This window comes from Ranitomeya variabilis, chromosome 4, assembly GCF_051348905.1.
Source record: "Ranitomeya variabilis isolate aRanVar5 chromosome 4, aRanVar5.hap1, whole genome shotgun sequence".
Lineage (NCBI taxonomy): Eukaryota > Metazoa > Chordata > Amphibia > Anura > Dendrobatidae > Ranitomeya > Ranitomeya variabilis.
This window is the reverse complement of record NC_135235.1, coordinates 269,444,536-269,459,345: the sequence shown is the minus strand read 5'-3', so window position 1 is coordinate 269,459,345 and position 14,810 is coordinate 269,444,536. Positions and strand designations below refer to the sequence as shown.

The 14,810-nt window shown below is 48.2% G+C and overlaps 1 protein-coding gene across 1 annotated transcript; it reads left to right on the top strand.

Annotated features, from left to right (window-relative positions):
- Nucleotides 1-6,165: 6,165 nt before the first annotated feature.
- On the top strand, nucleotides 6,166-13,991 carry APOA5 (apolipoprotein A5). Its single transcript, XM_077249910.1, has 4 exons — nucleotides 6,166-6,367; nucleotides 9,680-9,780; nucleotides 11,440-11,545; nucleotides 12,394-13,991. The coding sequence occupies exons 2-4, from the start codon at nucleotides 9,732-9,734 to the stop codon at nucleotides 13,268-13,270; spliced, it is 1,032 nt and encodes a 343-aa protein (XP_077106025.1). The 5' UTR covers nucleotides 6,166-6,367; nucleotides 9,680-9,731; the 3' UTR covers nucleotides 13,271-13,991.
- Nucleotides 13,992-14,810: the final 819 nt, after the last annotated feature.

The window sequence follows — 14,810 nt, the reverse complement described above, 5'->3', positions numbered from 1 at the left end:
CAAATTAATATGCATTCATTTTTTTTTTTCCATATTTAGAGGCATAGCTATCGGGGTGCTGAGGTTGCATGCAGCTGCGCCTTGGAGACCCAAATAGAAGATTTTGGTGATGTCTGTGGCCACTGAATAACTACAGTGCTCACTTTACATAATGCCAGAATCACTGAAATAGCACCAGCAGGGGAGGGGTGCATGTGATTTTATTTTACATCATCTCAAATATCATATCACATATCAGAGCTCACATCCAGCCTATATTACAGTGAGACACAGACCTCACATCCAGCCTATATTACAGTGAGACACAGACCTCACATCCAGTCTATATTACTGGGAGAGACACACAGACCTCACATCCAGCCTATATTACAGGGAGAGACACACAGACCTCACATCCAGCCTATATTACTGGGAGAGACACACAGACCTCACATTCAGTCTATATTACTGGGAGAGACACAGATCTCACATCCAGCCTATATTACAGGTGGACACACAGATCTCACATCCAGCCTATATTACTGGGAGAGACACATAGAGCTCACATCTAGCCTATATTACAGTGAGACACAGACCTCACATCCAGTCTATATTACTGGGAGAGACACACAGACCTCACATCCAGCCTATATTACAGGGAGAGACACACAGACCTCACATTCAGTCTATATTACTGGGAGAGACACAGATCTCACATCCAGCCAATATTACAGGGAGAGACACACAGAGCTCACATCCAGCCTATATTACTGGGAGAGACACACAGACCTCACATCCAGCCTATATTACTGGGAGAGACACACAGACCTCACATCCAGCCTATATTACTGGGAGAGACACACAGAGCTCACATCCAGTCTATATTACCAGGAGAGACACACAGAGCTCACATCCAGTCTATATTACTGGGAGAGACAGACAGACCTCACATCCAGCCTATATTACTGGGAGAGATACACAGAGCTCACATCCAGCCTATATTACTGGGAGAGAGACACAGACCTCACATCCAGCCTATATTACTGGGAGAGAGACACAGACCTCACATCCAGCCTATATTACTGGGAGAAAATTTTTTGGTGATGTCTGTGGCCACTGAATGACTACAGTGCTCACTTTACATAATACGAGAATCACTGAGATAGCACCAGCAGGGGAGGGGTGCATGTGATTTTATTTTACATCATCTCAAATATCATATCACATATCAGAGCTCATATCCAGCCTATATTACAGTGAGACACAGACCTCACATCCTGTCTATATTACTGGGAGAGACACACAGAGCTCATAACCAGCCTATATTACTGGGAGAGACACACAGACCTCACATCCAGCCTATATTACAGTGAGACATAGACATCACATCCAGCCTATATTACTAGGGGAGATATAAATAGCTCACATCCAGCCAATATTACAGGGAGAGACACACAGACCTCACATCCAGCCTATATTACTGGGAGAGACACAGAGCTCACATCCAGCCTATATTACATGTGAGCACACACAGACCTTACATCCAGCCTATATTACTGGGAGAGACACACATAGATCACATCCAGCCTATATTACTGGGTGAGACATACAGACCTCATATCCAGCCTATATTACTGGGAGAGACACACAGACCTCACATCCAGCCTATATTACAGTGAGACACAGACATCACATCCAGCCTATATTAGTGGGAGAGACACACAGAGCTCACACCCATTCTATATTACAGGGAGAGACACAGAGCTCACATCCAGCCTATATTACAGGGAGAGACACACAGACCTCACATTCAGCCTATATTACTGGGAGACACACAGAGCTCACATCCAGCCTATATTACTGGGTGAGACACACAGAGCTCACATCCAGACTATACTACTGGGACAGACACACAGAGCTCACATCCAGACTATATTACTGGGAGAGACACACAGACCTCACATCCAGCCTATATTACTGGGAGAGACACACAGACCTCACATCCAGCCTATATTACTGGGTGAGACACACAGAGCTCACATCCAGCCTATATTACTGGGGGAGACACACAGAGCTCACATCCAGACTATACTACTGGGAGAGACACACAGAGCTCACATCCAGACTATACTACTGGGAGAGACACTCTGCATAAGTGTATCAGGCTGTAAACTACATATAATAGGATCTAAAAATGAAGAAAAGAATAAAGACTGGAGAGTTAAGCATTTTTATTAACCATAGGTTAACACGTATGTAAAATCCGTTTATCCAAGTCAAAGGTGTGCATAGCCTTTAAACCATTTATGGGGTATTTTCCTTCTGGAAATCAGTGGTGCATGAATGGGTGGTCTTCTCACATGTATTTGTGACAAGATCACTTTAACTTGATTTCCCCTTTGAACTAGTCAGCTTGCTCTGAGTGCACATCACCATTACACAATGCAAGATGCAGCCGGCTGTGACGCACTGAAGATGAACTTTAATCAGGATCATCCAGTTCTGTATAGTTGGAGGTATAACGCTGCCCGTTGGACTTTGGTGTTGACAGACTTTTGTAGACAGAATGAAAACAACAGATAATGATCATCTAGTGGAGATAACAACTCAGGAGCTGTCAACTTCGCCCTAGTTTTCATTGTTTGTACACAAAAATGGTGACAAGTGCGATGCTTCATCCCCAACAAGGGGCCAGACATGGCTTAAGAGTAGATCCCCGGTTAGGCGATTGGGTGACTGACAAACGTAACCCTGTGGTCTGACTTTGCACTGACAACCATAACATTCCTCATTGACAATATCGAAGAGCTGTCCGTACCCTCGCCCAGTGCTGTCCGACCCTTCACCCAGTGCTGTCCGAACCCTCACCCAGTGCTGTCCGAATCCTCACCCAGTGCTGTCCGAACCCTCACCCAGTGCTATCCGAACACTCACCCAGAGCTGTCCGAACCCTCACCCAGTGCTGTCCGAACCCTCACCCAGTGCTGTCCGAACCCTCACCCAGTGCTGTCCGAACCCTCACCGAGTGCTGTCCGAACCCTCACCCAGTGCTGTCCGAACCCTCACCAAGAGCTGTCCGAACCCTCACCCAGTGCTGTCCGAACCCTCACCTCGTGCTGTCCGAACCCTCACCCAGTGCAGTCCGAACCCTCACCCAGTGCTGTCCGAACCCTCACCCAGTGCTGTCCGAACCCTCACCCAGTGCTGACCGAACCATCACCCAGTGCTGTCCGAACCCTCACCCAGAGCTGACCGAACCATCTGCCAGTGCTGTCCGAACCATCTCCCAGTGCTGTCCGAACCCTCACCCAGTGCTGTCTGAACCATCACCCAGTGCTATCCTCACCCTCACCCAGAGCTGTCCGAACCCTCGTCCAGTGCTGTCTGAACCTTCGCACAGTGCTTTCCGAACCCTCACCCAGTGCTGTCCGAACCCTCACCCAGTGCTATCCGAACCCTCACCCAGAGCTGTCCGAACCCTCGTCCAGTGCTGTCTGAACCCTTGCAATGCTTTCCAAACCCTCACCCAGAGCTGTCCGAACCCTCGTCCAGTGATGTCTGAACCCTTGCAGTGCTTTCCTAATCCTCACCCAGAGCTGTCTGAACCATCACCCAGTGCTTTCCGAACCCTCACCTAGAGCTGTCCGAACCCTCGTCCAGTGCTTTCCGAACCCTCGCCCAGTGCTGTCCGAACCCTCGCCCAGTGCTGCTTGAACCCTCACCCAGTGCTGTCCGGACCCTCACCCAGTGCTGTTCGGACCCTCACCCACAGCTGTCTGAACCCTTGCACAGTGCTTTCTGAACTCTCACCCAGAGCTGTCTGAACCCTTGCAGTGCTTTCTGAACTCTCACCCAGAGCTATATGAATCCTCGCCCAGTGCTGTCCAAACCCTCGTCTAGTGTTGTGTGGACCCTTGCCCAGTGCTGTCCGGACCCTCACCCAGTGCTGTCCGAACCCTCGCCCAGTGCTTTCCGAACCCTCAACTAGAGCTGTCCGAACCCTCGTCCAGTGCTTTCTGAACCCTCGCCCAGTGCTGCTTGAACCCTCACCCAGTGCTGTCCGCACCCTCGCCCAGTGCTGTTCAGACCCTCGCCCACAGCTGTCTGAACCCTTGCACAGTGCTTTCTGAACTCTCACCCAGAGCTGTCTGAACCCTTGCAGTGCTTTCTGAACTCTCACCCAGAGCTGTCCGAACCCTCGTCTAGTGCTGTCCGGACCCTTGCCCAGTGCTGTCCGGACCCTCGCCCAGTGCTGTCCGAACCCTCGCCCAGTGCTTTCCGAGCCCTAACCCAAAGCTGTCCGAACCCTCACTCAAAGCTGTCCGAACCCTCACCCAGTGCTGTCCGGACCCTCGCCCAGTGCTGTCTGAACCCTTGCCCAGTGCTGTCTGGACCCTCGCCCAGTGCTGTCTGAACCCTCGCACAGTGCTTTCCGAACCCATGCCCAGAGCTGTCAGAACCTTTGCCCAGTGCTGTCTGAACCCTCGCACAGTGCTGTCCAAACCCATGTCCAGTGCTTTCCGAACCCTAACCCAAAGCTGTCCGAACCCTCACTCAAAGCTGTCCGAACCCTCACCCAGTGCTGTCCGGACCCTCGCCCAGTGCTGTCTGAACCCTTGCCCAGTGCTGTCCGGACCCTCGCCCAGTGCTGTCTGAACCCTTGCCCAGTGCTGTCCGGACCCTCGCACAGTGCTGTCTGAACCCTCGCACAGTGCTTTCCGAACCCTTGCCCAGAGCTGTGCGAACCTTTGCCCAGTACTGTCTGAACCCTCGCACAGCGCTGTCCGGACCCTCGCCCAGTGCTGTCCGAACCCTCGCCCAGCGCTGTCCGAACCCTCGCCCAGAGCTGTCCGAATCATCGCCCAGTGCTGTTTGAACCCTGGAATCTCAGCAAAGCCCAATATTTTGGAAAATCATGACAGATAGCAATCTAAGATGTATGGGAAAGATAATATTATGCGATCCAGACAGAATGTATCAGAATTTTCTCCAGTAACGTGCTCAATTTTTGCAATATATAGATATATTACTGATGAGCGAACATGCTGGGATAAGGTGTTATCTGAGCATGCTCGTGTACTACTTTTTTCACCATTGATTTGCATTAGCGTCGCATTGCGACGCTTTGCCACACGTCGCAACCGTCGTGCGACAGTTGCGCCGTGTTGTGGCGGACCGTCGGCTGCAAAAAACGTTACATATAATGTTTTTTGCTGCTGACGGACTGCCATTTCCGTCCGCGCATGCGCGGCCGGAACTCCGCCCCCACCTCCCCGCACCTCCCAATGGGGCGGCGGATGAGATGGAATAATGCATCCGCTGCCCCCGTTGTGCGGCGCATTCACTGCTAGCGTCGGTACGTCGGCCCGACGCACTGCGATGGGCCGAGTATGACGCTAGTGTGAAAATAGCCTTAGACAATCCCTGCATATGTTGCCGCTGTCCTATAATTCAGAACAAGATCAGACTGCAATGGACAGACTGGCCGGCGGCTCTCCCTGCCCAAGTGTGACAGCTGCATAGAAATATATGAAGCTGTCATGCTCAGGTGGGGAGAGCCGCCGGTCAGTCCATCCATTGCAGTCCTGTGCCCTTAGGTTGTTTAGTCACCGTGATGAACAAGCAAAACACTAGTCCATTGGGCACAAGGAGTCAATAGGTGGTTATTTACCGGCTGCAGACATGTCTAAACCAAGCATTCATTATAGATAACTCCTTTAATTTTTTGCAAGTTTTTTTCTGTAAGCTGAACTATAAAGGACATGTTAGCTGTGGTCTTTTATTTTTTAGGTTTTTCATTAGGAATGAATTGATGTTTCCATTGTGGTACGTATTTCTTCTTGATTGCTGTTAATTTCAGATTCTACAAAAAAGACGAACAAAAAACAGCAATTCTGACATTATATTTTTTTTTATTTATTCATCGAGCATTGTGAACTGTAACGTATGGGTTATACTAATGCACTTATGCCAAGTATGTATACTGTATAGCTATGAATACATAAAGTATTTTTTAATCAGAGTGTTTTTTTTTTTTATTTAAACTTTTTTTTATGGTTTATTTTCGGTAAAAGTATCACGTGTAGAGTAGGATATTTGTCTTCTTTCTCAATAAATCAATGTCAAATAATTAGTGATTTAATAAAAAATATCACGCTACGCTGGAAGCGCTGCCTCCTTGTGGTCAGTGAGTATCTTACATCACAGCCCAAATAGTCGTGTGTGTATGTCCCATAAGATCAGGCGTGCTGACGACATCTCTCCTGAAGAAACCTCGTTCACACCACGGACGAAGAGGCGGCACCAATCATTCTGTGAAAGCATGAAGCCATCGAGATCTCCGCTTCACTCCAGGATTTACCACTGACCGGGGAAGAAATTACTGCAGGTAAGACTTCCATCATTGCATTATCCTAGATTATCAGCATGCAATAATCACTAATTCAGGGCTAACATAGCGAATAAAAGTTGTACAGAATACGTCATAGACTCCATGACTTTAGGAAAAGAAATAAACTTAATGCCTTTTTTTTATAATTTAAATATAACAATTTTTAATACATTTTTAAATCAATAAAAAAAATTCCGTAAGTCTGCGACTTGCCATGTCGGTTTTGTTATTGGCTTTTATTGATTATTATATTAAAATATGGAATATTTCTGCACATTGCAATAAATGATAGAACGTGGCAGTATAATTGTACTTATGGGGCCCCAATGTAACATCTGGGGCCCCGGATGCCATGTGTTATATATAATACTGTAGCTACGGATAGGAAGAGCGCCCCCAAGAGGAGACGAAAGAAAAGGATTATTTGTGAAAAGAAACACCAGATGATTAGTTGGGGTCCATAACTGCTATAAAAGTGAATGCATGATGCCGAGCAAAGATTAATGGGGGTCCCAATAGTCCGGTCTCTAGTGATCATATATATTCAGTGCGCTCTGCACTTACTCTTTTCATCATGCGCTTAGTCTGCCAGGTTAGTCTGGCATTTTGCTAATAGTATGAATGATCGGACAGTAGATTGATCCGCCGCCTTCTGGACTATGATAATCTGAAGTTTATGGCCAGACTGCGACTTCCAATTAGGGCTGGAGACCACTGGTGTGGGAAGAAAGCTCGAAAGCGAAGTTCACATATTGCTCTTTTTTGTGCGGAGAGAATCTGCAGCAACGTCTGTGCGTGTGTCACCTGTGGATTGTGCTGCAGATTTCACCCTTTCTACTCACAGGAAGGGATGTGCCGCTGATCGACTGATTTTAAGGCGTCATAAAAGATGCAATTAGATGACAAATGTTAGCTGGATGGTCGCTGATTAGAGATGAGTGAATCGATTTGCAGCATCGGATGGGAGCCCTGGGAAACTGCCTCCTACCTGCTGGCAACTCCATCGTGCCGAGCCTGCAAATCGGAAGAGGTTCCAGGGATTCCAGCAGGTAGAAGACGGCCACGGAATACTGACCATCGCTCCCATCTGGCGGGCATGGGATACTGACCTGGCCACTACAATTCCATGGCTCCCATATGGTGGGTATGGGGTACTGACCTGGCCGCTGCAATTCCACGGCTCCTATCTGGCGGACATGGGATACTGACCTGGCCACTGCAATTCCATGGCTCCCATCCGGCGGGCATGGGATACTGACCTGGCCACTGCAATTCCATGGTTCCCATCCGGCGGGCATGGGATACTGACTTGGCCACTGCAATTCCATGGTTCCCATCTGGCGGGCATGGGATACTGACGTGGCCACTGCAATTCCACGGCTCACATCTGGCAGGTATGGGATACTGACCTGGCCACTGCAATTCCATGGTTCCCATCCGGCGGGTATGGGATACTGACCTGGCCACTACAATTCCGCGGCTCCCATCCGGCGGGCATGGGATACTGACCTGGCCACTGCAATTCCATGGCTCCCATCCGGCGGGCATGGTATACCGACCTGGCCACTGCAATTCCATGGTTCCCATCTGGCAGGCATGGGATACTGACCTGGCCACTGCAATTCCATGGCTCCCATCCGGCGGGTATGGGGTACTGACCTGGCCACTACAATTCCACGGCTCCCATCCGGTGGGTATGGGGTACTGACCTGGCCTCTACAATCCCACGGCTCTGTCATGTCGGACGCTGTTCAGACCAGGTCGTTCGACAGACAGCGGTAATTCCGCTTTTGACCACTATGTGCTCATTGGCATCGGCTAGATTTTATTTAGCTGGTCCGGGGTTAATTTACCTGATGCTCGGATTGGAAGCTGGGCCATGCCCATTGCCTTTAAATAGTTCTCCTGAACATTGGGCATCGCCGATTATAGCTTCTGTCTTGTGCGTTGTTATCTCGGTCTGGAGTGGTGAGCTAGTAGTTGGAGTATCGTTGCTGGTGGTGTATTTCCCTTTGTCTTATTTACTCCTTCCTATATTTGTATTTATTTTGCCCTGCGCATTTATTGTGTATTCCTGAGTGACTGTGGCGTGGTGTATATTTTCCGTTATCCTTATCTGTTCTAACTGTGGGTATTGGTGTATGATCTTTTCACTGGGTGGTGGGCGGTGGTTTCAGCCTAGGGTTGAAACAGGAGACAGGGCGAGGGTCGAGGCCTAGACATGCACACCATCAGTGTAAACTCTAGGTAGAGGGTCAGTCAGGATTTCCCTAGTCTGAGGGAAATTGCAGGGGCCCGGGTTATTAGCTCTTGCCCACCTAGTCTCCCCGTGACAGGCTCCCATTCGGCGGGCATGGGAAACTGACCTGGCTGCTGCAATTCCATGGCTCCCATTTGGTGGGCATGGGATACTGACCTGGCCGCTGCAATTCCATGGCTCCCATCTGGCGGGAATGGGATACTGACATGGTCACTACAATTCCATGGCTCCCATCCGGCGGGCATGGGAAACTCACCTGGCCGCTGCAATTCCATGGCTCCCATCTGGCGGGTATGGGAAACTGACCTGGCCACTGCAATTCCATGGCTCCCATCTGGCGGGTATGGGATACTGACCTGGCCACTGCAATTCCATGGCTCCCATCTGGCGGGCATGGGATACTGACCTGGCCACTGCAATTCCATGGCTCCCATCTGGCGGGCATGGGAAACTGACCTGGCCACTGCATTTCCATGGCTCCCATCTGGCGGGCATGGGAAACTGACCTGGCCGCTGCAATTCCATGGCTCCCATCTGGCGGGCATGGGATACTGACCTGGCCGCTGCAATTCCATGGTTCCCATCTGGCGGGCATGGGATACTGACCTGGCTGCTGCAATTCCATGGCTCCCATTTGGCCGGCATGGGATACTGACCTGGCCACTACAATTCCATGGCACCCATTTGGTGGGTATGGGATACTGACCTGGCCACTACAATTCCATGGCACCCATTTGGTGGGTATGGGAAACTGACCTGGCCACTACAATTCCATGGCTCCCATCCGGCGGGTATGGGAAACTGACCTGGCCACTACAATTCCATGGCTCCCATCCGGTGGGCATGGGATACTGACCTGGCCACTGCAATTCCATGGCTCCCATCTGGCGGGCATGGGATACTGACCTGGCCATTGCAAATCTGTGGCTCCAAAGCGTTGGCCATGGATTAATAACCTGGCTGCATGACCAGGATCCAGCAAATGTATTCCCCCTCATTGCTTCCATATTCATGAACGTTATACTAACACTATTCTATCTTTATACAAGGTTTCTACATTTTGCATTCTTGGAAATTGAGATTTAAGTCGTTGGCTCGCAAATGGCACATGGGAAGGTCTTTTACCTGTTGCTGATTTTGGGTATAGCTGGTAAGTTATCATTACAGTGCGTTATCTCCAAAAATCAAAATCGACAGCCAATTTTATGAATGTACAGAGTGTAGCCTTTCCTAAACTAACAAAAAAAAATAGATATCACAAGATAAACTCAACACTTATTGTAAATGAAAGGGAGAGTTACCAGTGTGAGTCATGTAATGACTGACAGTCGTCTCTCCTGATCTATATAGCCATATACTGTATTTAATTTATATTTCATGAAAATAAGCAACTATGTAATAACTATGTAATATAACTTCTTTAGAGAAATCCGCTTCTTTCTCCTCCTGGACTGATCTTTCACTCTGAATCAATGGATAAAATCTGTATTCAGTGGACAGGTCTCCCATTACTGAGGTGTGAGATGACACTTGGTGCTCACAAGAATCTATGCAGAGGGGAGGAGATAGAGACAGACACAGACATTCAGCTGCAGTTCTCCATAGAACTCTATGAGCACCAACTGTCATCTATCTTAGTTAGGCCGGTTTCACACGTCAGTGGCTCCGGTACGTGAGGTGACAGTTTCCTCCCGTACCGGAGACACTGACACACGTAGACCCATAAAAATCAATGCATCTGTTCAGATGTCATTGATTTTGTGCGGACCGTGTGCGGACCGTGTCTCCGTGTGCCAAACACGGAGACATGTCAGTGTTCGTGGGAGCGCACGGATTACACGGACCCAATAGAGTAAATGGGTCCGTGTAAAACACGGACCTCACACGGACATTCTCCGTCTGGGGTCCGTGTGGCGTGCCGGAGACAGCGCTACAGTAAGCGCTGTCCCCCCCACATGGTGCTGAAGCCGCCATTCATATCTTCCCTGTAGCACCGTTTGCTACAGAGAAAATATGAATGATAGTGTTTAAAATAAAGATCCATGTGTCCGCCGCCCTCCCACCCCCTGTGCGCCCCCCCGCTGGTCAGAAAATACTCACCCGGATCCCCCGTCGGCAGTCGCTCCTTCCTGGTCTGGCCGCGGCTTCTCTACTGTATGCGGCCGATTACACTCATGAATATGTGGCTCCACCTCCAATAGGGGCGGAGCCGCCTATTCATGAGTGTAAATGAGCGGCCCCACGTGACCGCATACAGTAAGCCGCGGCCAGACCAGGAAGGAGCGACTGCCGACGGGGGATCCGGGTGAGTATTTTCTGACCAGCGGGGGGGCGCACAGGGGGTGGGGGGGCGGCGGACACCTAAATCTTTATTTTTAACACTATTCTTCATATTTTCTCTGCAGCAAACGTTACTGCAGAGAGGATATGAATCGCAGCTTCAGCACCATGCAGAGTGGGTACCACACGCTCCGTGTGGTACCCACTCGCCATACGGGCGGCACACGTGTCCCGCTCGTATGGCCTCCGTGAGTTCCCAGGCACACGGACACGGATAACTCCGGTACCGATTTATTCCGGTACCGGAATTATCTGGACGTGTGGGTCAGCCCTAATAGGAAAGTCTGTAATCAATGAAGATGCATTTTACTTGTGGACCGAGAACTTTGAGAATGAAAGATCCATCCAGGAGGAGAAAGAAGAGGGTTTCTTCGACAACATATATTTATATTTATTTTTAAATTTACTATTGATTTTAGAAAAATAAATGTTTATATTCCACTTTTTAACAAAACTTTTTCCTTGTCAGGTTGCCAGGCTGATTATACTAGAAATGGCTTCTGGGATTATTTCAGCCAGTTGGCTAATGAGAAAAATGAATGGCACCTTCATAAAACTCCGGTGACCGAAGTCAGGTAGGTTTATCTGAAACTAAAACATATGATCTGCATAGTTACGTGGCAATAAATAAAATAAAACCTTTTTATTTTATTTCAGATGGCAAACTTTAATTAAGGACAAGGATAACGAGTGCAGGTCAAATTACTGGGAGAAAACCAAATTTATTTCCTCCCAGGAGCTGCCGGCTTTCAGTCATGGAGGCGAGCACAGAGTGGCTGCAGTCACCGCTCACTTTCCTGTGAGTGGCAGCTGTTATTACGCCCTGGTAATTTGATTGACAGCCTGCTGTGTAAGACATCTGTGCAGAGCGAGCTGTCAATCAAAGTGCCGTGGTGTGCTTACATTCGCCGCTCACTGGATAGTAAGTGGAGCTGCTTTGTGCATTCCGCCATGACTGAAAGCCGGCGGCTCCTGGGAAGAAATAAGTTAATTTTCTCTTGGTTCCCGCACTTTCAGAAAGGTGGCCGGCCAGCATTGTAACGTGACTTATCTGCAGATTACATAGTGTTTACAAAGGTGACAGGTTCCCGTTATGCCATACTTGCCAACCCATGCAGAACGATTCTGGAAAATGGAGATTTCATGACTCTTGGAAGAGCTGCCAAAATCTCCAGGGTGCAGATGAAACCTCCCAAACACCTCACAAAACACATTGCTCCCAAAAAATGTCTTTGCATGACGCGGGAATACTCCGCCATCAGATGTTGTCATTGGACACCATGGCTATGTGCCAAAACTTGGGCCGCCACATGGATCATCTCCCGGAATAGTGGCCAATATGGCTAGAGCTGTTTGCAATCATGTACTTTACTGCGATGGAAACATGAAATTGATATGAATCTTTTATTTTTCTCCTCTCTAGCGGCTTGAGAAACAGTTTTCAAAATGGAGTCAACTACGTGGGCAATATCTTTAGTCCATGGAAGAGCGGGCTCCAGAAGCACTTGTATGAAGACTCAGAGGGACTGCACAAACTTATCCGAAGGGAACTGCAGGAGATCCAACGGAAGATTTACCCTTACATTGATGAAGCGCACCAGAAGATAAGCAAAAATCTCGAACAAGTACAGAACCGTCTGCTGCCTTACACCGATGAACTGAAGCACCATTTGGAGTGGGGCACAAAGGAGATGGTCGCACAGTTCAGCTTGAGCAAGGATCACATGAGTAATAAAGTCCCGCACAAGCTGGCAGAGAACATCCAAGACCAAATCATTCTGCAAACAGAGAAGGTAAGAGAAGTTCTACTTCCATTGGGCGAAAGACTCCTGGCAGAGATCCACCATGCAGTTGAAGAACTCCATGAGACCCTTTCTCCGCAATCTTTGACCTCCCAGGAAAAGCTAACGGCTCAGGTACAAGAATTATCTCGTAAATTGACTCAGAATGCAAATAATTTGCACGAGAAAATCCATAAAAACTTGGATGCACTGAAAGAACAGCTGGTGACGTATCCTCGAAATTTGAGAGAGAGGTTTCCAGAAGGTCAACCCAACGTACCGGTGGCTCCTTATGTTGAAGAGATGGCAGCTCAGGTGCACAGAGAAGTCGAGGAGTTTCAGAGGAATACCCTGATGCAGATTGAACACTTTACCCATACTATTAAAATGGAAATGGAGGAGACGAAGTCCAAAATGTCTCCGGCTACGTCAGACTTACACGACACGGGGTCTTCGATAGAGGAAATACAGGAGAAACTGGAGTCTTTGTGGACGGAGATATCACTGAACTTAAAATGATCCTGCATAAACTCTGGGGTAATCTGAAAGTTACTTAGTACTGCTACCCCATAAAATGGGACTCCTGGCTCCTAATCATGAAAGCACTTAGATTTCTTCTCTGACTTTTATATACTGTATATACAGACCCACATTGTTATTGGGACCCACAACCTCAACTTTGGTCCCATAATTCGCTTTTGGAGGAGAGATGTTTTTCCAGAATGTCCTTGCAGAAAATTAGAATTTCAAGATCTCGTGAACTGCATTAGTGTTGTATCTTCCAAGTCTCCATGACCAACCAGTCTTTACATAACATGAAATGTGGTCAATATTGTTAAAAGGGGTTGCCCAAAAATTGGGGCCAAATACCAAAATAAGCATTAATTACCTGTTGAAGCCCCTACAGTTCTAGCGCTGCTGTCACTCTTCAGTTACACACATAACTGCTGCAGCCAATCATTGTTCTCTGAAGCGATGCCAAACTATGTGAGATGAGGGTGCAGGACTCAGTGATTGCCTGCAGTGGTCATTTGTAGACTAGATATCATTGCTCCAACCCTGTAAACAAAGTTAATTGAGAAGCAGCAGAGAGGGAGAAGAGGGTAGTTGCAGGGTATTCACCAGGTAAGTAATGCTTGGCTGCAAGGTGGTCCGATCCTGTACAACTGCTTTTAAAGTGGAAGAACCTTCTAAATTGCATTACTTTTGTAAATAAAGACTGTGATGTCCTGTTGTGTAATCATGGTCGCCGATCTGACTTTGAAAGGACTTTTGGATTAAAGGTACCTTTGCACTCAGCAACTTTACAATGAGAATGACAACGATCCGTGACGTTGCAGCGTCCTGGTTAGCGATCTCGTTGTGTTTGACACGCAGCAGCGATCTGGATCCCGCTGTGATATCGCTGGTCGGAGCTAGAAGTCCAGAACTTTATTTGGTCATCAGATTGGCGTTTATCGTCGTGTTTGACAGCAAAAGCAACGATGCCAGCGATGTTTTACATGGAGCTAATGACCTGTGAGAACGATAAGTGAGTCACCGCTACGTCACAGGATCGCTCCTGCATTGTTCTGGAGCTGCTGTGTTTGACGTCTCTACAGCGACCTAAACAGCAACGCTGCAGCGATCGGCTCGTTGTCTATATCGCTGCAGCGTCGCTGAGTGTGACGGTACCTTTAAGGTGAATTTCTCCTGGAGATACAATAGGTGCTTAGTACTGATGAGAAAATGTGCTGGGATAGGGTGTTATCTGAGCATAACCAGGTTTTAAAATGTGCATGCTTCTCGTTTCCAGTACCCAAAAGTTACGTTTAGATGACAAAGTTCCTTCTGATGATCTAGTGTGATGACAATGCACATCGTCTACGTATCTCCCATCATTGGAGATACACCAAATATGCTCTGTGAGAGTTGGCCGCAAAGCACACAGGCAATGAGCTTAACAGAAGGGCTGTTCTCTTTCAATTTATAGAATCCTAGCATGTCAAGAGTTGGAAGGGACCTCCAGGGTCATTGTGTCCAACCCTCTGCTCAATGTAGGAGTCACTAAACCATCTCA